This window comes from Netta rufina (assembly GCF_964035555.1).
Source record: "Netta rufina genome assembly, chromosome: 4".
NCBI lineage: Eukaryota > Metazoa > Chordata > Aves > Anseriformes > Anatidae > Netta > Netta rufina.
The window spans coordinates 74,742,413-74,770,023 of record NC_140127.1 but is presented as its reverse complement, the minus strand read 5'-3'; the positions used below and the strand labels follow the sequence as shown (position 1 = coordinate 74,770,023).

The 27,611-nt window shown below is 37.9% G+C and overlaps 1 protein-coding gene across 1 annotated transcript in view; it reads left to right on the top strand.

Annotated features, from left to right (window-relative positions):
* The window catches only part of DNAAF9 (dynein axonemal assembly factor 9), a 71,247-nt gene that overhangs the window by 39,341 nt on the left and 4,295 nt on the right, over positions 1 to 27,611 (top strand). The window contains exons 21-36 of the mRNA XM_084286500.1: positions 1,635 to 1,738; positions 5,027 to 5,173; positions 8,500 to 8,588; positions 8,818 to 8,916; positions 9,188 to 9,305; positions 10,631 to 10,719; positions 12,038 to 12,196; positions 14,835 to 14,960; positions 16,848 to 16,885; positions 21,963 to 22,098; positions 22,453 to 22,539; positions 23,671 to 23,777; positions 24,477 to 24,551; positions 24,711 to 24,913; positions 26,551 to 26,616; positions 27,261 to 27,354. Coding sequence (XP_084142626.1) covers positions 1,635 to 1,738; positions 5,027 to 5,173; positions 8,500 to 8,588; positions 8,818 to 8,916; positions 9,188 to 9,305; positions 10,631 to 10,719; positions 12,038 to 12,196; positions 14,835 to 14,960; positions 16,848 to 16,885; positions 21,963 to 22,098; positions 22,453 to 22,539; positions 23,671 to 23,777; positions 24,477 to 24,551; positions 24,711 to 24,913; positions 26,551 to 26,616; positions 27,261 to 27,354 — 1,737 coding nt within the window. The remainder of the gene's footprint in view (positions 1 to 1,634; positions 1,739 to 5,026; positions 5,174 to 8,499; positions 8,589 to 8,817; positions 8,917 to 9,187; positions 9,306 to 10,630; positions 10,720 to 12,037; positions 12,197 to 14,834; positions 14,961 to 16,847; positions 16,886 to 21,962; positions 22,099 to 22,452; positions 22,540 to 23,670; positions 23,778 to 24,476; positions 24,552 to 24,710; positions 24,914 to 26,550; positions 26,617 to 27,260; positions 27,355 to 27,611) is intronic.

Sequence of the window (27,611 nt, the reverse complement as noted above, 5' to 3'; positions counted from 1 at the left end):
TATATTTGGCCATATTTCTTCCTCAGTCAACAGAATACCACCTGTGTTGTGCGTTTGGAATTTTGTGAGCCCTGTGTCAGCAATGAAGTTCTTGTCTATGTAGACTGTTAAACTTCCACACCTGTTTTATTGTGTGAAGCTTTCTAGTGACTTGGAGGATTTGTTGACTCCTAGGTTGTCTCCATTTTACTTTGAATTTGGACCTCAAATTTGTGATTGCTTTGCTTACAACAGTAGTGCCTGTGTGTTATAATAGCAGTTGATTTTGCAGTACAGGTTTAGTGTTTGCTGGAAGCTTCACCCTACAACTATGGCATTTGTAGCTAACAGCCTTTTTTCAGCTAACTGTTGAAATCATTTACCTAGATACTGTGAATCTTATCAAGCTTCTTTTCAGTATTAGGATTTAAAAGTTTGAAGATCTTAATGAGTTGCCATTTCAAGAGGAAAATGTCTTAGTTCTTTGCCTTCATTCTTTATTTATTCAAAACATTATTTGATTGAGCTGGGTGTACAGTCATGTTTAGCTGGATTTTGTAGCTGTTCTGCTGCTGACCCTTGCTTTTTCTTAAAGCTCAGCTCTGAGTAAAGCTGCTTTTTTTTCCCTTTCCCTTTTCCTGTCTCACACACTTGCCTGGATGGGATGTGATCCTGCTTTTAGTGCTTGGTCTAGCACTGGTAGCAGAGCCCCTACTTCAGTCTTCTGTTTATGGCTTTCTTAGGACTGTCAGAAATTAGCTTTTTGCTAATGTCAGTCTGTAGAGCTTTGGAATATTCTTTGTTATACCAGTGAGCCTTGCTGCTTCCCCTGATCATCACATTTGCTAAGAGCCAGTGTCGAGGAAAAAAAAGGAGATAAAATGAACTTTGTCTCTCTCAGCTGTAAGTCAGGAGCTTCCAGGGAAATTGCTAGCCCAGAAACAGTTGCCTCTGAGAAATCCCAGTGCAGGGTGCCCAGCCCCACACCAGGGCGGCTGCTGAAGAAAAGAGCAAGTTGTCAGAAGTGGGATTCGAACCCACGCCTCCAGGGGAGACTGCGACCTGAACGCAGCGCCTTAGACCGCTCGGCCATCCTGACGGTGCTGCTGTGCTGGGGAAGCAGTGAGCAAGGATTTATGGCAGCATGTAGGGGATCTGTGTAAAGGGGGTGGTTCTGTGCCTGTGCAAGGACAGGAACCTCTGCTGATAAAGGGCTTGTCTGTTTTCAACTCCCTCTTGATGAGGGAGTGAAGGCAAACTGTTATCTGAGATTTTTTTGTATTGTCTGCGTGGTTTGTATTAATATGTTGGCTCTTTGCTGGAAGTCTCACCACCTTTTCCCCTTCCCCCCAACCCTAAAAAATGAAGCACAGGGTATTTTTATAGTAAGTGGGCTTCAGGGAGGGCTGAGATGAAAGCAAATGCAATCACAGTCATGATTCCTGCCCTTGATAGTGAGATCTGGTGAAGAGCAGATAACTGCACTCTGAATGCTGCCTAGAAGGTATTGCAAATCTTCACTCAAATGTGTTCTGTGTTAAGTATGACAAAATTCTGCAAGAGCATAGATTCTCCCTGAGAAAGAGGCATTCAACCATCATATGATGTTGAAATATTGGTACGCACCTCAGTGACTTTTTTCTTTCGCGTTCTAGGCAAATTGTACTTCTTCTCAGATGGTATCCTCTTTTCTGACCCCCACCATGGCAGCATTTCCATCTCAAAGGACCATATGAAGTCCCTTTCTCTCTACGATGGGGTGAGTGTTCTGTTTGTTCCTACTACCACAAACTTTTCATCACATTTTAGAATTACTTGTATGCGACTAATGCAAAGTGTTTAATTTCAGTTGCATTTTTATAAGGGTGTGTAAAACTAATACCTGATGCAAACATTTACTGTTTTTATATTGCTTAGCTAAACAAATTATTGATAAAATCCAAGGATATAATGTTCTTAATCTGTAAAATTGCTTTTTATAAGAAAAATTGCAGAACAAAGCTTTCGTAAAATGCCTAGTGGTCATAAGTGATGGGTAGAGAAAAGTTCAAGGCATTGTGAAGTCCTACAGAGTATTAGGCAGCAAAATGCTGCGTTCTGTTCAAAATATATTTAACCTTTAGCCAAACGTTCGTGGCAGTGTACTTCTTATCTCCGGGGAGGTCACGAGCAGTGTCTGTCTCGTGTCGTAGAGCACCGTGTAACTGACAGGGTGAAGGGAGTGCCTGGTTCGCCTTTTCCAGGCTGAGAGATGAGATGGAGAGGCATGCTGCTTGTAACTATACATATTCCAAATAATTTCAGTAAAAGCCAGTGTTAGGAATCACAAAAGTGTATGACTATGATCAGCTTAGTATCTCTTCACTCAACTTTGTGAAGTTGCTGTGCTAATAGTTTGGTTTTCTGGCTCAGTGGGAATTGAGCCAGGATGATGATGGCACTTCAGCTTTTTTTCTTCTTTTTCCTCTTCGAGGCAGGCACACTGGGTTAACTATCACTTTTTCGGGATGGAAAAGACATTATTTTGGTTATTGTTTCCTAAGCACACACACACAAAAAGTTCTTTCCTTTAGTTTCTATTTTGTTCAGGTACAGCATTACACATTTGCTTAGTGACCTCCAGAAAGCATTGTGTAGCTGTAATTTCATCATATAATGGAGGAAAACGGTAAAATACAATAAAAGTGCTATTCAATTGAGATGACTGAGGAGAATCTTACCTTAGCTGCCTTTTCTTCTATATCATATTAATTGCCCAGTGGTAGTTTAAGAAGCTATTTTAACGCTGACCTTCCTTCTATTGTTTGATTCAAGACACTCACTTTCGTAAAACTAGCTATTTATGGGACCTGGCTATCATTCTTGAACCGACGCCAGATTTTTGTGTAAAGCTAAACCTTGACAGGGAGCATTTTATTGTTTAACTGACTAGGCATAATACAAGGGTGGAGAGTTTAAACGTTAAGTGACAGGAGAAGAAGGCTAATTGTTATGCTTTTGCTGAAAGTTAGTGCAGCAACAATATTGATGGAAAGTAAAAGATAATGCTAGGATTAAAATGAAAAATAGAGACTGTAAGTGATGCAGAGTACGGATTCTTAGCAGCTGTCTCATGATGCCTGCTTGATGCTTCTCTTTTTGACTTGAAAATGTATTTCTGCTTCCAACACATGCTGCAAGCTTCTCTCTTCTGAGAATCGAGGTGCTTAACTGCCATCTAACCTCCTGAAGTCCTCGGGGCTCACAGGCATCCAGCGCATAGAGGAAAGGATAAATTGCTTATGAAATTGTGCCACGAACATCTAAAGCAATAACCATCCCATCCCAATCTGGGTACAACCAAAAATAAATCACCAGGGTGTAAGGCAGTATTGGTCTGCATTCTAGCTTAGTTCCAGCCAACCAAAGGGAGTAGTTGCCACCCAGTCTCTACACCCAGGTTTCTTTCTTTCTCTTTCGTAGCTGAAATTTTACCGAAGCATCTTTATTGTGTAAAGATTAGATGCTGACTGCTTGGTTATAGGGTCTTAAATTTAAGACTAAGGATTGAAGCTTGAAAGTATCTGAATCCAATATTCATTTTGGTCATTTATCATTACCTGAACAAATATTTAAGTGATATTTAGATTTCATAACAGAATTAACATCTTGTAAAACTTGGAAAATAATTCTTTTAACCTTAAGTCTGTGAGGAATATTGATGTTTATTTTCAGCCTTCTTCAATTTGTAGCACGCTAAACGTTTTCCAGGAGGAGGAACATGTTCTGTTGTGCTTTTCACGTGCAGATTGCAGCAAGTATGAGTTTTCATACTTCAGTCTTCATTAAATCTTCCAGTTATCCCACAGGACCTGGGGTCTGTGGGCCACGAGCTAAAAGTCATTTTCTCTTGAGAAATTGTTCTCTTAAAACATTTTTGTTCTTCAGTAACCTCAGTGACTTAAGGAGAAGATTACTTTTATAATTAATCCCTGAGTCAGCAAAGGGTAGAGATTTCATTTGCAAATGTTTCTTAATTGATACTGATTCTTATGTAAATGCTCCCCAGTTGGAGCTTTCCTCCAAAATCAGGAAGTAGGGATCTTCTTCATGTCCAAGGAGATGGATGTTACTCAAATTCCAACTTGTACACTGAGTAACAGAATCCCTACTTTCCAAGGATGTTTCACACTGTTGGGTTGTACCCTGTGTCCAAATACTTTGGTATGAAGAGAGTTGCAGGTTAAAGCTTGAGCATGAAACACTCAAGCGTCCTGACAAGTTGTACATAGATGGCTATCTCGAAATCCAGAAAGCAAGGGTCACATCTTGTTTTCTTAGAAGAAAAATTGGATAATCTCAGTTCAATTCTTCTGAGGGAGACTGGTTTTGAAGGCTTCAGCTTTCTGTTGGTGAAGAAACAACAGGTTCAGTGGAGTTTGTGCTCGCTGAAGAATATGAGAGAAATGGGACACTTGTAAGATGCAGGCAACCCACACTTCCAATTGCAGGCTTGACAGATGTACCTGTTGGCAGTGAGGACCCTTTCAGGTCAGAACCTGAAGAGAGTGGTATAAAAGTTTGCAGTAGCACCACACCATCCTTCTGATCCTTTTACTGACTCATTTAATTTGTTCTTCTAAGGAACCTGTGTCAGGAAATGCAAAGGTATAGATAAAGGTGGCTCTGTTGTGATGCATTAGCAGTTAGAAGAAGAGAGGCTGGTGGTGGAGGGAAAAGATGGGGCTACAAGAATAGGTATTAAAATTCAAATGTTTTTTATTTGTCTTTTGTTTTTTAAGGATCCAAATCATGTGAACAATCCCAGGTGTTTTCTTTAAAGTGTACAATATTGCTGATAGCTGCTAAATAGAAACTGAGAAGTAGAGCAGGTGATTTTTCTGCTCCATTCCAGTGACATGCAAGCTAATGAATGCTTAGATCATTATGCATGCCATGCTAAGTAGTATAGATCAGAAAAGAACTGTTACAGTCATACTACATTAAGCCTGTTTTTCACTTTCAATAACTGTTTTTTATAAATTGTCCTGTTTCTTCTTTTTTCTAGGATTCAACCAGTATTGTTGCTGCTCTCTTTATAGACTTCAAAAGCTCCTTGCTTGCTCATCTACCGATTGAATTCCATACCCAAGACAACTTTTTGATGATTGCACTTTTCCCCAAAACGAAGATTTATAAAGCTTTTTATTCACAGGTAAAGTAAATAAAGATAGCAATTTTTTAGCCCACTCCAAACTCTTACTCTTTGTGTTTCAGATGAGAGGCAAGGGTGAATGTTAATGTCTGTGTAAACTAATTATATTTGTGTTAATATATATATATACTATATATATATATTTTCCTTCTTATGTTAGATCAGCTGCTGAAGCTTGTCATCTGATAAGTAGGTTCTGAAAAGTTTGAAGTATGAGGTCTTTCTTGCTTCATTCTTCACAAGCAAAACAAAACCTTTTCCTGTATCTCAGTGCACCAGCATGGTTTGGAAAGGAGAAGAAGCAATTAGTTCTGAGGGAGCAACAGGTTAGGAAGTATGTTGAAACTAACTGGATGTTAGGAGGGTGATTTTCAGCAAGAGGTTGGTTGGTTCAGCACTGGAGCAGGCCACCCAGAAACTTAGTCTCCACTTTTGAAGATTTTGAAAACTTGACTGGGCAAATCCATTTTGCAAATCTGATCTGTACTGCCAGCAGTAGTCCTGCTAGGAGCAGAAGATTGGTCTGGAGACCTCCAGAGGCTCTTTTTCCTCTAGAAACTTTCTTTTTTATGTGACCGATAGCAGTTCCCTGTAGTCCTTCCTAGGAGCATGATTGCTTCTGATCTTAGGAACTTGCATGTGTGAGAAACTTTGTCATGTGTGTATTCGTAGTGATTGTGTTGCTTGTTATGTTTAATGGTCACCATGTGCTTTCATTCTGTATTCTGAAGTCAGCGATTGCTCTAAAAGCTTGTTTTCTAGTAGTTGCATTTTAAACGTAGTACTGGTGTATAATTGGCTGCAGCAATTGTATGCAGTGGCAGAGGTTCCATTGTGTTTTTTTTTTTGTGGTTAGACACATTTGGATCGTGATCCTTAGGGAAGTTTTGTTTCAGTCTTTAAGTATCCCATATGGCATTGTATTATTCTCTGAGTAGATTGGCTTCGTGTGTTGTAATGCAGAGGCTTTTAATAAGCGAAACTTTATAACAATAGCACTTTTGAGGAAATGAGCCTGGAGATTTTAGGACTTTGCAAGGGTTTTAGTATGTGATAGTAGCCCAGGACTGGAAAAGACCACCTAGCTCAGTGAGTACAGTCCCCACTGGTAGCATTAATGATTCCATACAATTTCTCCTTTTATCTTAAGTGTTTAGAGTCCTCCCACTGTTCAACTATTTTGAGTGGCTGTGATTATTTTGCTCTTGAATTTCTAGCCTATTTTATTAGGTCTACTTTTATACATGCTTGTGTTTTGTTTTCCCAATGGAAATGCTTGAGCTGTTCAGAGATTTCAGACCTATCCTTTCTGGCATACTTAGTCTGATAAACAAAAACCAGATCCTTTTTAGTCTATTATTATAAAATGTGCTCTTTTCCTCTGATCATTATAATAGTTCTTTTGTTTTTGGCTACAGATATCCAATACTGTGTGCAGTATTATATATGAGGGTATTTGTTTCTTATAGATGCAGTAACAATTATCTTCAGAAAAAGTTTAGTTATCCTTTATTTGCCTTTGCTTTGCCCTGCTGCCTTGAATTAACAGATCTTGGTGGTTTTTTTTTTTTGTTTTGTTTTGTTTTTTTTTTTTGTTTTGTTTTTTTTTGTTTTTTTTGTTTTTTTGAGAAACATCTTCAGGTCCTTCCCTTCTGATACCCACTGACTTTCCATCTGATTCCAGAAGTGTTTGTGTTTATTCTTACCTTCTTCATATTTTTCACTTTCTTCCGTTCTTTTTTGTTAGATTTTCTTGTAAGATATAGTGCTGTGCAACTGTCTCCCAACTTAATTTCCACACAATGCTGTCAATTCCCTTCAGCTCTTGCAAAATCCCTTACAGATGACGTTTTGGAGCATTCACTAAGCAGCTGAGTTGCAGTTTCTCATCTGGCTGGCACCATACCAGCTGCTTTGCTCACATTCAAGCAGATGAACCATGTCGTTTGTCTAGGAGCTGTTATCACGTAAATGAAGACTAGCCATAAGACCAAGTGTTCCTCGCTGTGTAAGCCATTCCAGTCAGGCATTTTATTTTGTTGGTAACTACAGGTATTTATTGTTTTCCTCCAAAATTTTATCTAAAACTCAGCATAACGCTGAAGTTGTATAGACTTAGCAGTTGCTTTACAGACCTGTAGCTGCAAAGATTGACTGAAATAATTACAGACAGTAGTTTTAGTCTTCTCCAGTCATATGCCACGATACCTCACTTAGCAGACTCGCTGGAACTATGACTTAATTATTTCAAGATTCCTTGAAATAGGAAGTGGCAATTACCCATCCCTCCAGATCTGAGTGTATCAAATTTTTTGTAACTGCAATGTCGATTGCAAGATCTTGAGCACACAGGAATAGAATCTGGTTTGAAGATCTTGCAAAGACAGGGCAGTGCCTTTCACATCTCCACTGTAATTGAAAGTTGAGGTGGCTTTGATTAGATTTTGGGACATACAGAGAGCATCTTTTTTCTTTTTTTTTTTTTCCTTGAAGTCATACACAAAGGACACTTCCCGGTTTTGTTGATTTTCCTTTTCAAGTTCTGTCTCAGTCTGACCTACGTTTTTGCTTTATCCCTAGCACTTTGACTTCTAAGTAATTTTTTTTTTTCTGTTTACCAGTCCTTCTTTCCATCCCTTGTAGGCATTTTCCTTAGTTTTGAAGTGGTTATTTGTTTGGTTGTGTGGTTCATTCTACATGAGCAATGCTGTCTTTGTTAATATCAAAAGTTTATTTTATTTTGATGTTTTTTTTATCTCAGTACCCTTGCATTTAGGATGCCGATTTGTTAATGGAAAGCAGTCTTGTCCCTCCTCGGTTGTTTTGTCTTGCAGAAAATAATTGTGAAAAATGACAATGGCTGTTGCCTTTACTTACTAAAAGAAGGGAAATACTGAACACTGAAATGACTGTGATTCATCTGAATCTGATTTCTAGGTTCAGAATGCCATTCATATTAATGGGACTTGGCTAGAGCAGCAGGATGTGAGCCAATGTTGTTCCCCAGAGAAGCGAATGCCTCCTTTTTCTCTTGCATAGAACCAGAATTTTTCTTAAATTTCTAAAAATGTGATTGTTGCAATATTACCTAATAAAAATTACAACAATACTTAGAGGAGTTGTAGAGCAGGAACTGCTCTGTGAAGAATTCTCTTTGGACAATTCTTCCACATTTTGAATATTTTCAGCAAAACTAGTATTGTGAAGTATTACTTTAATGACTGGCTAAGATGAATGTATGTTTAAGTGAATAAAAGTCATTCTTAAATTCAAAAAACAAATTTTGCAAAATAATGACATTTACGAGCAGGTCTGGTTTGTTCCAGGTTTTCTCTTCGTGGCAAAACCAGAGAAACTCAGGATTATGTTTAAGAGTTGTCCAAGAAGAATTCCTGTCAGTGGCACAAAAGAGACTGTAAGTTCATGCTGCTTAATTGCAATTCCATTTTAACTGTGCGCTACCATTAGAAAAATGCTGAGACTCAGTTTTTGATAATGATTTGAAAAGGAATTGCTGTGTTCTTAGTGCAGCGCTCCCCTTTTTTTTTTTTTTTGTGCTGGCTATGTAGACATCTGGCTTAAAGAAGGAAAACTTCTAGGCTTTTTGTTTCAACTAACAAATTGATTTTTTTGCTTCTTTTCAGACATTCCAGTGTTCAGAAGCTATTTAATTATTTGTCTTTTCCTTCTGGGGAAAGATGCAGTGAACTGAAAATATCCGCTGCCCTCCCAGAACTGGAGAGGTGAGAAATTATTTTTATTTCCAAGGGATTAGGTTTGACAGAAATGGTACAAAAATATTTTGTTGTATGTAATCATCATCTAAAAATTGCTTATTTAATAAGTCTGTGTTCACACTAGGTATTTTTACTCTGAGATGAATTATTTCCTTGCTAGGAAGCCTCTGTTTGACCTTTTAAACAATTTTATTTTAGTAATTTCCCAGCTATTTATATGAATGAAGTCTTGGTCCTTTATTTTTAAAAACACAACTTTTTTTTTTTTTTTTGAAAGGTTTGTGCAGCATTTTACTGTCAGCAGCGTCAGTCGCGAGCCAATAATGAGAGCACATCTTCCTGTTTTACTGCAACAGTCAGAAATCATTCCTGATAGCAAAGCAGAAAGTGATAAGGTAAGAAAGCAGTGCAACAATACTTCCTATCCCTAGCACGGAGTGTTTACCAAATATTCTGGCTGTTACTGGTTCCATTGCAGGTAATGCAATACTGACACGCAGCATGGTGTGTGTTTAGCTGTGCCTCCTGCTCCGGTTCATACTGAACATGTTTCAAGTCTGTTTCTTAGAATAAATTGCTCTGTCTTGTTTTCCTGTTTACGTTACTTAATTTTGTGTTTAAACAATCTTTTGGAAGTGCCAGTGGACCTTCAGTCTGGTGAAACAGGGACGGAAAATGAACAGTAGATCTTCACAACTGAGCAGTTTTCTCTAATGTCCAGACAGTTTAGCCCTGAAGCAGTAGTTTGTTTTTATGAATTTCTGAATAATTTAACCGAATTGTTCTCTGCAACATAAGACCTTTAAATAGCATGGAGGTAGCACATGATATTTAACATTTGCTGATATTATCTGTAGAACACTCTGTTCTTTATAGGGGCAACAACAATCATCAAACTTAAGGGGTGCTTTAAATAGCATTTTCAGAGAAATAATTTCCTTGGAAGTTTCCAGCATTTGAAGGCTGCTATAAGCAAGAAAACCAAAGCAGCAGAAATATGGTCTTTCTCTTCAAGTATTGCAATATGGTGGCAGCCTTATTTCCTAGGATCTATTTCAGAGACCGTACTGACACCTAAGTATTAATTAGTAAACCCTTAGTGTTTTTAAATCTTATTTTAAGCTTCACTTAAATGTCTTTAAAAATAAATAAATAAATAAATTCTATAATGTTATACTAGTTTCTATAAAACATGCAAACTTTGATTTTTTTTTTTGAGTTACTTCTCTATCTGTATTACTATGCCTACTCATTGTCTGTTAGCATCCAAAAGTGATTTTGAGGATAGGATACAAATAACCTGCAGATGGCTATCTTCAGCTATGCTCCAGGTAGAAACTGGGAGAGGTAAATTGTCCCTTAGTGATAGGATGATACACAGTGTGTGGGGTGGTTACCAGTGTGACATAATTTCTTTCTCTTTCAGCGCCACAGAGAATATACATAATGGCAACAGGGGTGCTTTGTGCAGAAAAGCTATTGGCATGTTCAAGCTGTTACTGTGCAGCCTCCTCCCAACCCTACTCAAAGCTGCAAGCACCTTTTGCTTAAATCTGTAATAAATTTTGGATATAACACACTGGGCTTAGTATCAGAAACTGTTTAGACTTAAGGTTTTATGGAGATAGAGAGCCTCATGTGCAGTGCTAAACCTTGTGTGCAGTGCTAACTCATTTCTTCTAGTTTTTTAAGTTGTCCCCTTCTGTTTCTTGTGTTTTAGGTTGTTATCACCATTATAACGGGTCTTCCAGGATGTCGCAGCAGTGATCTGTGTGCTTTTCTTGTAACTTTTAACAAGGAGCATGGAAGGTTTGTATAGTTCTGGTTTTACAGTCCAAAGCAGTGGTCTTACATACAATCAAAGAACTACTCAACATGAAGGAAATAAAAAAACAGATGTTATACTTTAAAAAAAGGATCCCGATTTCTGATTTGTAATCAGATGTATTATAAGAATACATTGAGTAAATATTATGAGGCACTTCAAATAATCCTACATAGCACAGCATAGGGTCTGTTTCCCATGGGGCATTAAATGAGCACAGTTCTATTATTTCAGGTATTTCAGTTAACTTTGTTATGCCAGACATATTTGATCTTAAATACTAGACATTCAGAGAAGAAAAAAAAAGAGATTTCTTCTTGATATTCCATATTAAAAATACCAGAGGTATCATTACAGAGCTATGACAAGTCTGGAACTACCACTCATGCTACAGACAGTTGAGAATAATTTTAGAAGGGCCAAGTGAATCTTTGATTAAGCATGGGAAAGGTCTTGTCAAAACTTGAAGGAAACAGTTGAACAGTTTCCATTTATTAACTTGTGTGGTAGTGAGTCTAAAATACATTTTTCTTCTTGGGGAAAACACTGTACTAATGGTCCTTACTACAATATTTTAAAGTCTGATCTAGTTTCTATTCTACAGTTGCAGGAGATATATTCAGGACACGTATTGAATGGCAATAAGATAAATCCACTGTAGGAATTTATTATTGTGTGTGTTGATACAGCTCTTTGTTCTGAGAAAATCAAAATTCTTAGTCTTTCAAATCTTACAGCCAGACACCTTAGAGTTTAATCTTAGTAAGGTTCTGGACTGTTCTGTTGTATTATTTTTTAACTTGATGTCTTGATATTGGCAAGTTGATTTGGAATATCTTAGTGGCTCTCTTCAGGGCAAATGTAAGGTGGTTTTTGAATGAGATGTAGTATTACAGAACATTACGTTTTCCCATAAATGTCATCATTACTTTTATTTTTGCAGTGAAACAGTTTCATGCCCAGTCTTAAATTATATGAATCTGAGTTTTGTTTACTGCATCACCAACAAAGATTAGAATTACTCATATGATGTGCTGCTTTGAAGAAGCTGTTGAACATTGTTTTATTAAAAAAAAAAAAAAAAAGGCAACAAAAAACCACAAGCCCTTTTGGCAGTAGTCTGAGGAATGTGCTTATGCTGAAATGATAGAAAGCCAAGTAAATTTCTCTCTCCCACGTGGTATGAGAAATGTGGAGTCTTGGGGCTTGTCATTGTTGGGTTTGGTCGCTGGTTCAAAACAAGAAGTAAATAGTGTTCTATTACATAATAATTCTAACTTTTTTCCTTGTGTTCTGTTGAAGGTGGATAGTTTATCGGCAGACTATGGATAGTCCTGAATGTTTCAGTGCAGCACACTTCCAGCGTTATCTCTCCAGTGTCCTGGAGGCTCAGCAAAACCACAGCGTCCGTCAGTCCACTTATGCTAGAAAGAACAAGCGGCTCTTAGTGGTCTTGCAAGGGTAAATGTTACAACTCTGAACTGTTGAATGGAATAGGGGATTTTCTGTTCCTCGTGTTTCCAAGGCGTTTTTAAACTTCTTGTCACTCTGAAGCAGTCAAGTTTCTGTGCTAAAGTGTGGTTCTCTGTTAATTCTATTTTATGTACGTACTAAACTCAACTTTCCTGCTACCTATTAATTTTATTGCTTGCTACTCTTAAAAAAAAAAAAAAAAAGTGTCCAAAGAATTTGGTCTGTCTCCTCAGTTTAGGAGGTTGCTTTTGAGAGGCCTCAAAATCACATTCAGTTTCTTTGCCTTTTCCAGCTGTAACGTAGACTGCTGTCTAGGGGAGTTTTTTGCTGTCTTGCGCCAGGGGAGTTTTAGGTTGGATGTTAGGAAGAACTTCTTTACCGAAAGGGTTGTTAGACCTTGGAACAGGCTGCCCAGGGAAGTGGTGGAGTCACCATCCCTGGAAGTCTTTAAAAGAAGTTTAGATGTAGAGCTTAGGGATATGGTTTAGTGGGGACTGCTAGCGTTAGGTCAGAGGTTGGACTCGATGATCTTGAGGTCTCTTCCAACCTAGAAATTCTGTGATTCTATAGAATTTTATTGGAACAGCTGTTTCCCCTCTATACACACTTGCCCAGACATCCTAGATAGAGAGGTAATTGTCCTTCAAAGCCTGGTTCATATTCATGAGTATCTTCTTCATTTTCATATTCTCCTATCTCCTGCAGACTTGCACTTCAGTGGTAAGCTTGCATGTTGTTGTCCCTGATGGTACACGTATTACTGCCACTTTTTCACAACAGACCTATGTTTTGCATTGAACAAAGCAATAAAATATACAATAAATACACAAATCACTGCAGAATAGGCTTAGCTAACTTCATTGGCCCCTTCCAACCTAAGCTGTCCTGTAATTCTATGATGATTCATATTTTACCTTTCATGTATAATCTTCCTTGAAAGGTTGGAAAAATATTGAAATTATTTAATGGAAAGTGGGGGTAGAACACCTTCCTGTTTTTTTGTTTTTTTTTTTTTTTTTTTAGAGGAAGATCTATTGTGTTTAAGGTATTAGATGACTGAGGACACTTTGACTTTTAATTTCTGGAGCTTCAGAATAGAATGGAAGTGTGATATGGTATGGCATAGACTGTAGCTATATCTCTGAAGTTCTTACAGCCTTTAAACTTCTGAAAGATCAGCAAATGCTAGGCAATCACTATATTAATAGATTTATATTTTTCAGAAGTAAATGGCCCATTCAGTTTGCAATGTTTTTTTCTCCAAATAGAAACTTAAAAGCCTAAGCTAAACAGAATGAGCATTCTACAGTAAGCGTAAGAGTTGATCTTTGTGGTTTTTCCCCACGTATTTAGCATCTTGGTGTGTTTTTCTTTCTCTTTGCATTTCCAGTAGTCCTTGCTTTAATTCTTCGAAAGCTTTAGCTACAAAAAAACAACATGAATTTTCGAAGTTCTACTTGATAAAAGATGTGAAGACAGTTGCATGCATGTGATTTAACATACATTTTTGTGCAGTTTTTGCACAGCATCCTCGTGGTATGTCCACAGTGTTTGTGCTTCAGAAGAATGGCTCCCTAAACTTAAAGCAAGCTGTCTAAAACATGTCATTCACTTGACACGACAGGAAATATTTAAGTACGACGGATTAAAACATTTTTGATAAATGCCAGTTGTCTTCTTCAAATGAAGGTGAAGACTGAGGCATATTTGCCCACTCTGTTTCTGTATGAGACGTTAGCAGGTACCACAACTAGCTTGAGCAAAGTACTACTCTAACCTGACTGGTTTTAGTTCCCAGGCTACCAACCATTCATCTGTTTTGCAAAGGACGTGTACATGGCGTTTTCTTCACTATAGTCTCTTCTCTTACTGATAAACAGAGTTGTTTTTTTTTTTTTCCACTTGAGTGAGATACTTTTCATGAAGTCAGTAGCTATAGTGTCCAGTGATGTGCAAAAATAACTGACACTCTGGTAGCAGCACTAGCTTCAAGAATAGTTAATTACAGCTTTTCCATTCTTTTCTGAGCAGTTGAGTGGTGTTTAGACAACTTTAACAAGTATAATTCTTACGTTATAATTGATTAATGTGATAATTCTCAATACAGTTTTGAGAGAGATTGTCACTTAGCGAGAAATAAGCTCCAGTTCACGTAAATTTTGCTATCCTACAGAAGTGCAATACAGCGATGTCAAGAGTAATGATTCAAAAATGAACTTGTTAATTATAATAGCACACTTAAATTGGGAATGCTGATAAAAGCGCATGTTATTTTTTAATATTTCTTTTTCACTTGAGTCAGACAATGCTAAAATGTTCTACAGAAAGCATAGGGTGCATCTATTTCCACTATACAATTTTGGGCCTCCAGAAAGTCAAGTTTAAAGTTGTTCAGTGTGAAGTTTGTACAGGTTTTTCTCTGAAGCTGGCATTAGTGTATTTCTAGTGTTACTCACTTTACTCAGTTTGCTTAATCGTTTCAATTGCGAAGTTTTGAAATGCTTTATAACTATCTTTGCAGGCTTTTTTAGAACATTAACCTTCCAAGTAACTGATTTTTTTCTTGCTATATGTTGAAAGGTGTTACTGTTTCTCTGAAGCCTTCTTTCATTTTGTTTTCTTACAGATACACTGATGTGATTGATGTTGTACAAGCTCTACAAACTCATCCTGACCCGGATGTGAAGTCTTCTTTCATCATTGGAGCAGTTAACACTTGTGTAGAGCCACTGAGTTGCTATATAGAGCATAGGTATACTTGAAAATATTTTTAGTGGTCTGAAAATAGATTATGTATATATTTGAGATCACTTTTATGATAACTTAGGCTATGCAGTAGCTAAATGCCATTGAACTGTCTTAAATCTCACAAAATTGCTAGGTAGTCAGTCTTGGATGAAGTTTTTAAGTGTTGTTTGGTTTATAATGAAACTTGGTTTCCAATGGGTATATAATTAGTTACATATAATATTAGTAAAGCTTATTTTGTAGAAGAATGAAGCATTAGCTTACTAAAATTATGTATACTCTGGATAGGTGTTTTGTGAAAACTGGACAGTTGGCCTCTTGGAGGTTTCTTCAGTCATTCTTCACGATTTGTTAAATGTGGCTGAGTATTGGGACGTGCATCTCGATTTGGATTATTGATTATATCAACACTTTGTGGTGTTAAACAAAGAGTTTCCATATTTAAAGTATGGAATTTACGGGAAGCTGTCCCAAATCAAAGACAAAGCACGGAAGCAAAAGCATTGCAAGTATTAAAATCTGATATCCTGGGTTACTGCAGAGGCAGGCTGGGGAGGAAATGATAGCAAAGCCAAGTCAATAACATAAGTTAGTATTTATAACACTAACATTATGAAGTAGTGTGGTATAGTTGCTGTTTCCTAGTATACGTTTGTGTTCCACACTTCAACAAACGTGGAATAGAACTCATTGAATTTCATAGACTATCAGTAAACTGTAATCTATATATTTTGCAACTATGCCTTGCTGCTGATTTGATAAAAATAAGTCAAAGCAGTTCAAATCTTCAGTTCTTAGTGTTACTGCTATTTTTTTTTTTTAAAACTGTGCATCAGAGTTCAGAGGTGAGCTGCCCAATCATTTTATAAAAAGATTCCTTAAACGTACTGGCTGTTTTTGGAACATGAACCAATAACTTGTGCTTTGTACTAGTCAATAGTAGATGCTCCCTTGCCGCTGCTTTTGGTCTCTGTAGCCAAGATTGTAAATAAATATAACAGACAACAGAAAATATTGGTGAATTGATGCTGGAGTGCTGTTTAAACTTCTTTCCATAACTATAGTAAAGACAAATTCCTCCCGTAGGTGCATATTTTTTTTCCCAAACTTCATGTGTAACTGGTCATGGCGCTGAGTAGTATTTATAGCAGCAGTAGCCTGCAATCCTTTGCCTAACATTGTTTGTCTACTGAATTGCAGTAGCAATTGAAGGAAGAGGCTTAGCTGATGCTGTAGATTATTTCTGTCTCACTTTGAAGTTTCTTCTGATAAGAGCTTACAAAGTAGCCGTGTACAGCCAATGACAAATCTTTCAGTTGGGAAACTTTGGCAGTTTCACTGAGTGTTGAGTGATTTTGATGTTTGTCTTGCAACATTTTCAGTCAAGAAAAGCAAAACCTTTTCCCATCCCAGAAAGTTTATTGCTGTGGAGATCTAGCTTTTTCATGTGTTAGGGTGAAGCTCTTCCTAGTACTGAACAGCAGGGCAGGACAAGGGATAGGTAGCTGAATGTGAACAGATAAGATTTTGTCTTTTGTATGGAGCTTTTTATGTGTGTCTGATAAAGCTCATAAAAAAATGATTGTTGCTTGTCTGACACAATAGGATATGCAAAGTGATATGTTCTGAAAGTATTATGTACATAGTGTGTTTCTATGAAGAATTCAGAAGGAATAAAAACCTTAGAAAACCAAGTTTTGGGGAAGAACTCTTCAAAATCATAACCTCTAGAGATATTCCAGTTACATGGATTTAGGAAAAGATGCGTGAAAATGGGTTGGAAAGCAAGACTCTGGCTGTCGGTGTCTAAATGAATGGAAACATTTTAATTGAAGGGACCTGTATAAATAATACCAATTATTAATATATAAACTTTTTTCTTCTATTCTAGGCTTCTTTTTCCCAAGTTTTTGGACCAGTGCTCACAAGGTACGTGTCATTTTTCTTGACCGTATGCTATACAGAACAAGTAGCTGAGCCATGTGGCCAAATAACTAGACTGTAAATGCATATAGTCAAAGGTCATGATAAACTTTTGGAGGTAAGACTCACCTGTGCAGAACAGACAATTTCTCTCTGCCTATATTATTAAAAAACCACGGGTGCATGGAGAAAATGTAAGAATGTATAGCTTGATATATTCTGGCTGTCATCACCTGGAGGATGGGATTCAGACAGCCAGGAATTAAGCTGTTTACCTTAAGCTGCTCTAACTTGTGCAGTGTTGCTAATCGAGTTGCCAAATGGTTTGCATTTGATAGGAGAGCTATGTTTCCTCATCCCTCCCATCCTTTCTTTGGGGAAATATGAGTAAATGGAGCTCTCCTTCCATTTCTTCTGTTTTAGAAAGGAAAAGATGAGCTAGTTAGCTTGTTTCCCATATCCAGCTCTTCTGCAGCATTGGAGGATCCTTGCACGTTTCATGTGACAGCTCTTTTGCGAATGCTTGCCTGCTGGTTCTGAGCTGTGTATTCAGTTTTATGTCCTCACTCTGAAATGAATCATTTACTGCATTGTCTTCCTTGTCAGAGTAGAGCAGCTGTTAGTGTCGGTGGGTTACCATCTTTCCTGACCTACCATCAAATAAGTAATTTAAGTTTCAGTAGCAAAATCCTTCAGCGGTAGCACCTTTATAGTTTTCAACAGTTGTCCAGCTGTTTCATGATATAATAAACAGTAAATGTGGTTGGTGTGTGTGTGTAAGAACATGCATCTCCAGTCAGATAATTCTTATTTAGGAGGACCGTGAGCTCAACCTAAAGTTGGTTAGGCCAGCGATGGTGGGGATTTCTTTATGCCACTGTCAGACCGCAGTTACTGTGACATGACTTCCTGATCTTACACTTGTGTCTTCTCAAGTGAACTGCAGGACTGTAAATTTTTGTTTGTTTTGTTAAGTGCTGTTGTCAAAGTAGGATGCTGCACTCTCCTCTTATGGCTGTTTAGAGTCTAGTGCTCTGTTTTGCTGCCTGAATTATTATTTGTGTATGAAGAGAGCCCAAAAGAATTAAACTCCTGAAATTTAAGTCATAAACGGGCTGGAAAGTTTGTAGGTGCTATTATATAAATCAGTGTTTTGTTCCCATTTGGAAAAAACTGGTGAACTGACCAGTAAATAACTGGTATGATTAAAGCCAAATTCCTCTTTGAAAGGAGCAGGAGAATGTTAAGAAGGTACCAAAATACCAATTGCCTTTTGCTTTTATAGCAATTTTAAAAGTGTATGTATGGAGACATGACAGGGTAAGAACATGTCATGGTTTGAAGAGTAACTAGAAAATGCATAGGACAAGGATAGCTGCTCTTCCTATGGTCCAAAAGCTGAAGGAACTAAAAACGTTGGGGGTTAGAAGAATGTTCTGGCAGCAAATTACTTCTGCATGTTGCAAGGTTTTTGTAATCTAGTTCCCAGATACAGACTGTGACATCAGATAGCCCAGAGGTCTGTTCATGTAAAGCAAATGGGTTCACGTGAATAGAGGCTGTTTTAAAAGTTGTTTAAAAGTTTTAGGAGCAAAACTACACTTTGAACTGAGTGGTAGTACACTTCCAAACTTTCCAGGCAAGTGTATCACATGCATAATGGAAGAAACGTAAACTGTCTTGTAATGTACAAAGCCTTTTTATTCCCCACCACCACCTTGTCCAAAAAAATGAAGGCTTTTATAGGATGTAGAAGTCCAAATGCTTTGGGGCAGTTTAGCACCAACCATCCTATGCGCCTGTCACTGCAGAGCAGGTGGGAAAAGCCAGAGGGAATGAAAAATGCAGCTTTATACAGCCCAGGGAGTCCACATCTGCCTGTTGAAGAACTGAAGCAGTAGCAATATTTAATGAGACATTCACTTTGAGAGAGATTTGTCCCTTTTTTGGTCTCATGCACCCCAGTATTGTGTTACTGCAGTGTCTGTGGGCCAACATTTTGTACTGGGCGTTGTGTAAGTGCAAAGTCAAGAAGTCCATGGGTACAGGTGCTTAAGGATTAATAAGAGCTTTGGGTATCTATCTTCTACCTCATCCTCATAATTATCTTGCAAAAATTTTGGAAGTGAGGTTAGCTTTTTGTGCAGTTTTCTGGGTCTGTTCAGTTCTGACAGGGTACCTATGCATGTTCTCAACATGACATCGCTTTATGTGAGTGACACGCTCTGCTTGGAAAGCCACAAGACTAGCAAAAATGGATGAGAATCCCAGAGAACTGATAAAGCCTTGAGCAGAGTCATTTGTCAGCAGCATTAGCAGTTCTTTTTTCTCTCCCTTGCGTGCTTGTTCAAACTTTTCCAAAAGATAACTGCTACCATCTGTGCACTGTAGTTTACTTTTGTCTACTTGCAAATGTGCCTCTTGCACAGAAGCTCTGAGATGACACCTCGCTAGTCTAGGGGCACGTTGACATCTCGTGGTATATATGAAGTTGTCTTACAGATGAAGACATCACTGTTGTTAAATATACCCATTGTATACTGGTAAGTGAAAGGGACGTGTTATTTTTGTATGGTTTTAATCTGTCCCTGCTTCTTTGTTGTTTCTCTCCAACGTGCTATTCCCCAGGCTGCAAAGATTTTTCTGTAGATGGGTGCACAGATAGAGAATTCAACGAAACTAGGTCATCTTAAAAAAGCACCAGGTACAGAGATAGCAGTGACAATTCAAACAGAAAAGTCCAAATTATTAGTTACTAAAGCTGTGTGGGCATCTTCCAGCTCTCAAACAGCTATTTTTCGTCTGGATTACACCACCTGTCTGTCAATTCAGTTCTGTGGACTGCAGCCAGCTAACACGGGGCCAATTTCTGTGGGATGCTGGCACCTACAAAACTTTTGCATAGGTGTGTGCCGAGCCGAAGCCTGCAGGTTCCACAGCCTTTTGTTTCTTGCAAGGTTGCGTGGGAGTTTACAGCGAGAATGACAGCTAGTGCCTGAAAGCTGTTCCCCTTAGACAAGCGCAAAGGAAGCGGGGAGTGATGGAGAAACAGCATGGGCGAGGAGGATGAGACAAGATGCTTTGGTTTCTGATTTGCTCGGGATCTTATTCCTTGAGTCTTTTTCTTCTCAACTTCAGGCTCTGCCAGCTTAGCCCTTGACAATTACCTGTTCTCTCCAAGGCACAGCAATTCTAACTAATGTATTCTACACAGCATCTGTATTGTACAGCCTATTTATTGTTCTGTGCTAGCTTTGCAGAAATTATAACAACGTTTTTGATTAAACTTGACTTTTAAATCAATACTAAGTTTGGGGATATTAATAGGAAAAAAAAGCACACTACATTTAGCATACCCACAGTGTGGTGGTTGTTGATTAGCTTATTCAGACTTTTCCATCTTAATTGTATGATCTACATAATAATTTCAAGAACTCATGCAACTTTTAAATTCCTAAGCATGCTTGTTCCTCCTGAAAGAGGAGATGGGGGGAGAGAACAACTGCATATTGCATAAATATAGGTGTTTCTGAAACTGGACTGGGAACATCTGTGGGGGATTAAGAAACAAAATAATGATGGGAATTTGCACAGGTTATTAAAATCCTCTCTTGAAAGGGTCAGTGATGCCTGTAACAGAGTGGGATCATATGGTGTAAAGGAACCCAGAACACTTGGCATAGATACATCCATTTAATGTAAGGAAGCCTCTGCTGGGATGAGTGTACTCTAAAGACCTCTGTAAAGCTCAGGAATAACTTCAGGCAGCAGATGATGCTGAGAAGTTCATTATATATTCCTCTTTAAGTAGTGGTGGGGATGGGGTGGACTGTCCTGGCTCAGTTGCTCATGGATAGCCAAGAGTTTACTGTTGTCTTGCACCGTACTTGTAGATGCAGGATCTGAAACAAGCTGCACACCTTGAGCAGAGAAACAGCGTTCCTCCTGTGTTGTGGACAGCCCTGATATCCCAGGGAGACCTGAAAAAGCAGCACTTCTTCTTGCTGAGGAACTGGGCTGTAATTCCTTCTGCTATGGCACCACCTTGATACAATTGGGAAGTGGAGATCCGCTAATGCTGAAATTAACTGGACGATAATCCTCACCTGGCAATTTTTCCTTAAAGATCTTCTCCAGTGCCCAAGGCTTGACAAGTGTGATGGTTGCTGCATTACTGCTCAAGACAAATATATATGTACGGCACATCATTTTTTCGTTACTTCTTTTTTTGCTGGCCTGTGGATTCAGACTTGCTGTCTGAAAACCATTTCAGGGCTTGCCTTTATTTTTTGCTTTAATTTTGAAACCCAACCCTTGTCTTGTATTTTGAAAGTAACAACTGTCAGGGTATAAAACACTGATTTTTTTTTTTTTTAATCAAGATGTTTAACCTATCTTCTTACACATCAGTATTTAAAGCCTCTTGGAAAATTCAGTAATTTTTTATTAAACTGTCCCTTCTCAAACTGCTTCTAGCATAATTTAATTCTTTTGATTAGTTGATTCTTTTGATTAATTGATTCTAAATTACTTCTGTTACACCATCTGTCTAATAAAAAAGAAAAATATCTTGACCTGGTGTAGCTGTGTTCTGGCAAAGCAGGACTTCATCGTTAGTCAAGTCATCTTCAGTGACTAGTGTTATATTGGTAGGATCATATTGTTCTGTTTTGTTTTTTTTTTTTGTAAGATTGTTTTCACTGAAATGTAAGAACCCCCAGAGTGTAACAGCCTGCCTCTTCCCCCTTGAGTCATATCAGTGTCTGAAAACGGTTGCCTCCTTCAGGAGCTACTGTTCCTGCACGTCTACAGGTTGTGATAAAATGGGCTTCTGAGCTGGCTGCTGCAAAATAGTTAATGGTTCTGTGTGGTTGTTCATATCTGAAGTTAGATGGGCTTCTGGGTTTTTGTTGGGCAGGAAAGAGAAGAAAGACTCTGCTTTTTTTTTTTTTTTTTTTTCCTTAATACCTTTAATGCAGTGAGGTAGGGGCAAAATAAGAACAGCTGTTAAATCACTTAATTATTCGTTAGTTATTGTTGCATACCTGATGTCTGTAAACTATCCTCTGTTTTTCTTACACAGGACTGGTGAGTAATGTGATCTTCACAAGTCACGCTACGGAGCAGAAGCATCCACTCCTTATGCAACTGCAGAGCCTCATCCGAGCGGCAAATCCTGCTGTTTCGTTCATCTTGGCAGAAAACGGAGTTGTGACTAGGTAATGTTCATCGCCATCCCGTATTTGTCACTTTTGGTGCATGGGGCACATGCATTTGGAAATTACCAGAGCAAAACAAGAGAATACCATATAAACAGGAGATACTTGTTTTTCTTAATTGCCTCTCATGTGAAAGGCATCTTACCTTTACATTTTTGGTCATAAGTAGGGACTAGGATATGTAAGTTCTTGTTTGAAGAATGTGATTACTGTTAGTGTCATACTGAGGGGATACTGGGGAATACTCTAATTTTACCGTAGCTAACACATTCTGTTTTATTTAAGCAGCTTACAGATAGCGGCCATTTTATTGAGGCCATAAATTAAAAATCTTCATTTTTTATCTCTCTGTAGGAACGAGGATATTGAATTAATTCTCTCAGAAGGCAGTTTCTCAAATCCTCAGATGATGAGAGCTCGATATTTAATGTATCCTGGCTGGCAAGTATCTAGACTGAGAAATATTAAAACTATTTTTCTAATTAACTTGAAGATTAAAAAGTCTTACTAACTTAATTTAGATTTTTTTTTCCAGACCACTCATTTGGAACAGGCAATAGCTTTGTAAATCATTTTTGAAAGAGAGCTGATGAGTATTCGTAGTAGATACACAACTGCTTTCCTTTTAAGGGGAAAAGGATCCTTTCTGGACCCCATTTAAATCAATGGCAAGATTACTGTTGCTTTTCAGAAGAATAGAAAAGAACCCTCTGGGAATAAGCTGGGAAGGATTGGGATGGGTGAGGTCAATAATGATGAGAGTAATTTCATTCTGACAGCTATTCAGCCTTACTGGAATGAACTTGCTATGTCAGTCTAGCTATTAGCAGAACAATTATTCATAAAAAAGAATCAGCAGTCTTATTGACAGTCTTGGCAGAGGCTAAGGGCCCCAATAATAAGTGGTACCAAGCTTTTCCTTTAATACTTGGTGATATTTTTCATTGCTCAGGGTGCTTTGCACGTCTTGTTGCAGTTATCTGTGTTGCTGTACCTATTTGGCAGAAAATGTAAACCTGACAGCCATTATAAGTCCTGGCTGGCTGTTTCCTACTTAGATTTATAGTGTTGGAAGCATGATTTATCTGCAGTGCCCTGCAATATGCATGTGTAGTTCTTGGTTGGAATTTTAACTCGAAATTGGGTTACGAGTAAGGCTCCTAAAATAAATTGGCACAAAGCTTGGAGTGTCAGGGTTGTTGGCAAATTGCATGGTGCTGAAGGAAGAGAGAAAAAAAAACAGTATTTAAAACTTTTGGACAGCAGTTACTGCATTTGGTAGTATGCAAATATAGTAAGTAGATAGTGTATAGGGAAAAAAAAAAAAAAAGCCTAGAAGCAGGAAGAACATCAAAATGAATCCCAAGCTCTTTGAACAACCTCAGACCTTAATATTGCACTTTCATGAATTTCTTCGTAGAGGGGGAAAAAAAAGCTTCGTGGTTTTCTTCCTGTGAGGAAAGCGTACCTGTAGTGAAATAATGGATGTTCTTTTTAAGAAGTCTGTTAGATGAAAAGTGCAAGTGTGTGTGTTCTCTTTGTTGAAAGTGTGTGTTTGTTTTTTGCCTTAAGGTATGAAGGCAAATATGGAGCTGGGTCTGTGTTTCCTCCAATGGTTCAGATCTGTGTGTGGTTTAATCGTCCTCTAGAAAAAACACGATTTGTGACCAAATGTAAAGGTACAAATGAACTTTGACTCACTTGATTTAAATCCAGGTGTAAAAGGCTGAGGAACAGAAGGGAAGGAAGACACTGACGTAGCACAGTTCTTTAATTACTGTTGAAGTAAACGTTTAATTGAAAATTCAGCTTTCCTTCCTCAAAGTACAGTAAATGACCTTTAGAATCTGCTCTGGAAAACTGACCTATGATTGTGTTCAGATGAAAATCTCATTTCAGTTAGAGTTTCTAGAAGCCGAGACAGCTATCTTCATATGTTTGTTTTTTGGTTTAATTTTATTTACTAGTGTTGAAACACAGTTTGTAAGCGAGCATCACCTTTTACTATCAATGCCAAACAATTCCTTGTAGTTACTAGAAAATAGGCTCAACTGTGTGTCAGGCTGCTAGAGTAGATCTATAATCATGCCTTTCCTTCTTTCCATAGCAAAACAATGTTAAGGAGCACCATTTTACTTGCCACACACAGTGTAAGCGTTCAGTATGCCAAGCACGTGTTATTTCCAACCTAACCCCTAGAGAAGAAATGAGAGCGTATAGAAATGTTTTGTAGTGGGAGCTATGGGGGACACTGCAGCTTTTTCCCCCCAAAGCACTAGGATGTGGATTAGAGACCTGTAGCGTAGGTCTGATGAGAAGCTACACAGAGGAGAAGCAAAATAAGTGAGATAATGTTGTCTGTCTTCCATTTCAAACAGCAATCAAGTCATTGCTCAAGCCAAGTCCTTTTTCTGGAAACATTTATCACATCATGGGCAAAGTTAAGTTTTCAGGTAAGAGGAAAACGCTTCTGCAGTTCCTTGTGCTTGTGTTGTGTGTGGTATTTGAAAACTTAATTTTTACGTACTGTAGTCTGTCTACACCGTTGTGTTGGTGTTAAATTAGATTAGCAATTATCAAGACATTCTTTTCTTCTGTCTTCTCCTTGTTAGATTCTGATAAACTGATTGAAGTCTGTCACAACACATCGTCTAACTCACTAAGCCTTGTGCCTGTTCAGGAGGGGCCAACTCCTCCTGATGCAAGAAACGATAGCAGAGATTGCAGCAGTCAACAGGAGTGCTTCCTTGTGTTCATTGGCTGCTCTCTTAAGGAAGAGGATATAAAAGATTGGCTCAGAGAAACTGCAAAACAGGTTTGTGGACGTGTTTGCTTCTATTTAGCGTGATCTGTTTGGCATTTCCTAACAACAAGAGGAGAAATAGGAGTATCGTGATGAAACATTTTTTGTTAATCTCCTTTCTCTTCTACCAAGGTATTAGCATTCCAGAGTGTAAATGTATTTCAAACAGAGGACTAACAGCTTGTAAATGTGTATTGTTTTAATACCTGCTACAGCATATTCATGGATTGATCTGCTTTGGACTGAGCACTGGGGCAAATGGAATATGTCCAGAATAAACACAAGATGATTAAGCTGAGACGTGATTGCCCGAAGCTAAAATGTAGTATGAAATAAATCTTCTTGAAGTACCTGAATGCTATAATGCTGAAAACTTGTTTTGATTCACTAAATTAAACCTCCTTGAGAGTAACCAACTGAAATGGAGGGTATAGCTTTTTCATTTTTTATGCTTAATTTGTCAAGCGTACAGCTGTGTAAGACTTCATATATTCCTGCATGGTTAGCATACACATGCAGCAGAGGTAGGGAACAGAGTATGCCCATAAGAAGTCTAGAAGGCACGTCCTGCAGCTGTTGTGCCTTGCTAACTTAACACAAAGACTGGCACAGCCTGACCAGGAGTGTGGGACAAGCTGGTTTTCTTCTACACATCCAAATAATACCAGCAGTTTTGCCAGGCTCTTGGGGTTGTGATTCAGAAATATACTTGGACAGGAACTGTTAAGCCATACAAGTTATTTATTTTGGCACTTCGGTTGGATTCTGAGCCTATGGTTCCAACTCTGCCCTTTTATGATGCCCATTTTGGAATATTAGTTAATTGGAGATGCTTATAATTACTTTTTTATGGCTTAGGATTTGCATAGTGTCTCTAGCAAATTGTGTAGAAAGGGAAATAATTTATGTGCAGATGAGTGTTGGAGTTGTTTGTAAGGATCTTCAAGTTTTCATCTCTGTGTTAAGTTGTGCAAGTTGTGTTCTATGGGTAGTATATGGAGACAAATGCTTTTTGCATGTAAGAAAGCACTACACAGAATACTATTTTAATTTTATGATAATAGTATTTTAATTTTATGATAAGGAACACTATTTTAATTTTATGAAAACTTGCAACTTGAAATTGTGTATCTCAAATGTGAAGTTTCTTCTTTGACCAGGTCAGGACTGCAAGTAGTCTTCCTTAAGTCTCTCTGGTCATGGCTAATTTCATGAAAGAAATGAAGTATAAAACCTTTCAGACTAAAAACTAGATGGTTTTTCTGTTTGTGTGCTTTTTTTTTTTTTTTTTTTTTTTTTGCATTAGAGTTGTATTTAAATTGCATTGTTTAAAATACTTCTAGAATTTGTCATCTCTAGTGGTGCCTTATGTAAGATCACGTAGTTTGTACTTATGTTTTCAGCACACATTTGTGAGTGCTGTAGTATAATACAATCAGTCAGTCTAGAAATTAATGTTTAAAATATATGCTTCTAAAAGGTTTACTTCTTTGCTGGGCTTGAGCATGGTAGCATGTGATCGTAATTTCACTGTCTTTTTCCACATTTCCCAGGAAGAACTTCTCTGTATTTATTTTTTAACATAACTAGACTGTAATGGCACATCGTCACCCAGTAGATACATAACTGGGCTCTAATTCTTTCTACAGAAACCTCAGAGGAAAGCCCTGAAGACCAGGGGAATGCTAACCCTTCAGGAAATAAAAAACATTCACGTAAGTAGAAACTATTAATAGCAAAGAAAATTTCAGCTAATTTTCTTAAATATCCATTTGTATGATAGAGCACTTACCATATCTGCCATGACAAGTGTGCTGAGCACTAAATTATAACACTTAACTGTCTCTTCATATTCCCAAAACACAACTAAGGCTGTCCAGGAGGAATTTACGACATAAATCTTGGTGTTGTATAGGCATTTATACTGGGATGTTAAGTGAGCTTTGAAAAGCGGGGGATGTTGACCATGCATGCTATTTTGGTTGGTTTAATGGTCGTCTTTCCCCATCTTTTATCCTTGCTCTGTACTGTGCAGGTTGTCGTTTACAGACTAGGATCCCAACTGTTTAATTGTGCCCCAATCAACTGGCTGTGGGTTGTAAAAGTTGGGGTACTGAGTTTTTTGTGCCTCTGAGTGTTGCTGTACATAACTCCCTTAGTCTGTATAGATCTTTGTCATATGTAGATTGGTCATACTGGCTTTTTGGAGTGCTCCTTTTTAGCCACGTGCCATAAATTCCTGCCTGCTGAAGGTGTTTTTTCTTTTTTTTTTGTATTTGTTTAAGCTTGTTAGGACTGTGTCTAAGCAGTTTTGCATTGTAAATGCTTATTGTGTGGTATATATCCTTTCTTAATTTAGGTAAAACGCCATTTGGATCCGCTTCCAGCTGGTTATTTTTACAATGGGACTCAATTTGTGAATTTTTTTGGTGACAAAATGGATTACCATCCATGTATCCTTTGAAATGCATTTTTTGGTGCAGGATTGGGTAGGCTACAGGCTATGCAGATCAGAAATGTATACTGTCAAAGCAGATGATACACTAAAGAGACAGTTTGATTGTCAGGTAGTAATATGAAGTGAAAACTTTTGTTGCTTGAATCTTTTCATGGTTACTTGCCATTTAAAGCTTACTATTAAAACAATTTTTCGGAGGTATGATCTAAGAAGTGGTGTAGAACCAACAAAACAACCCTAAAATCGCTGTAC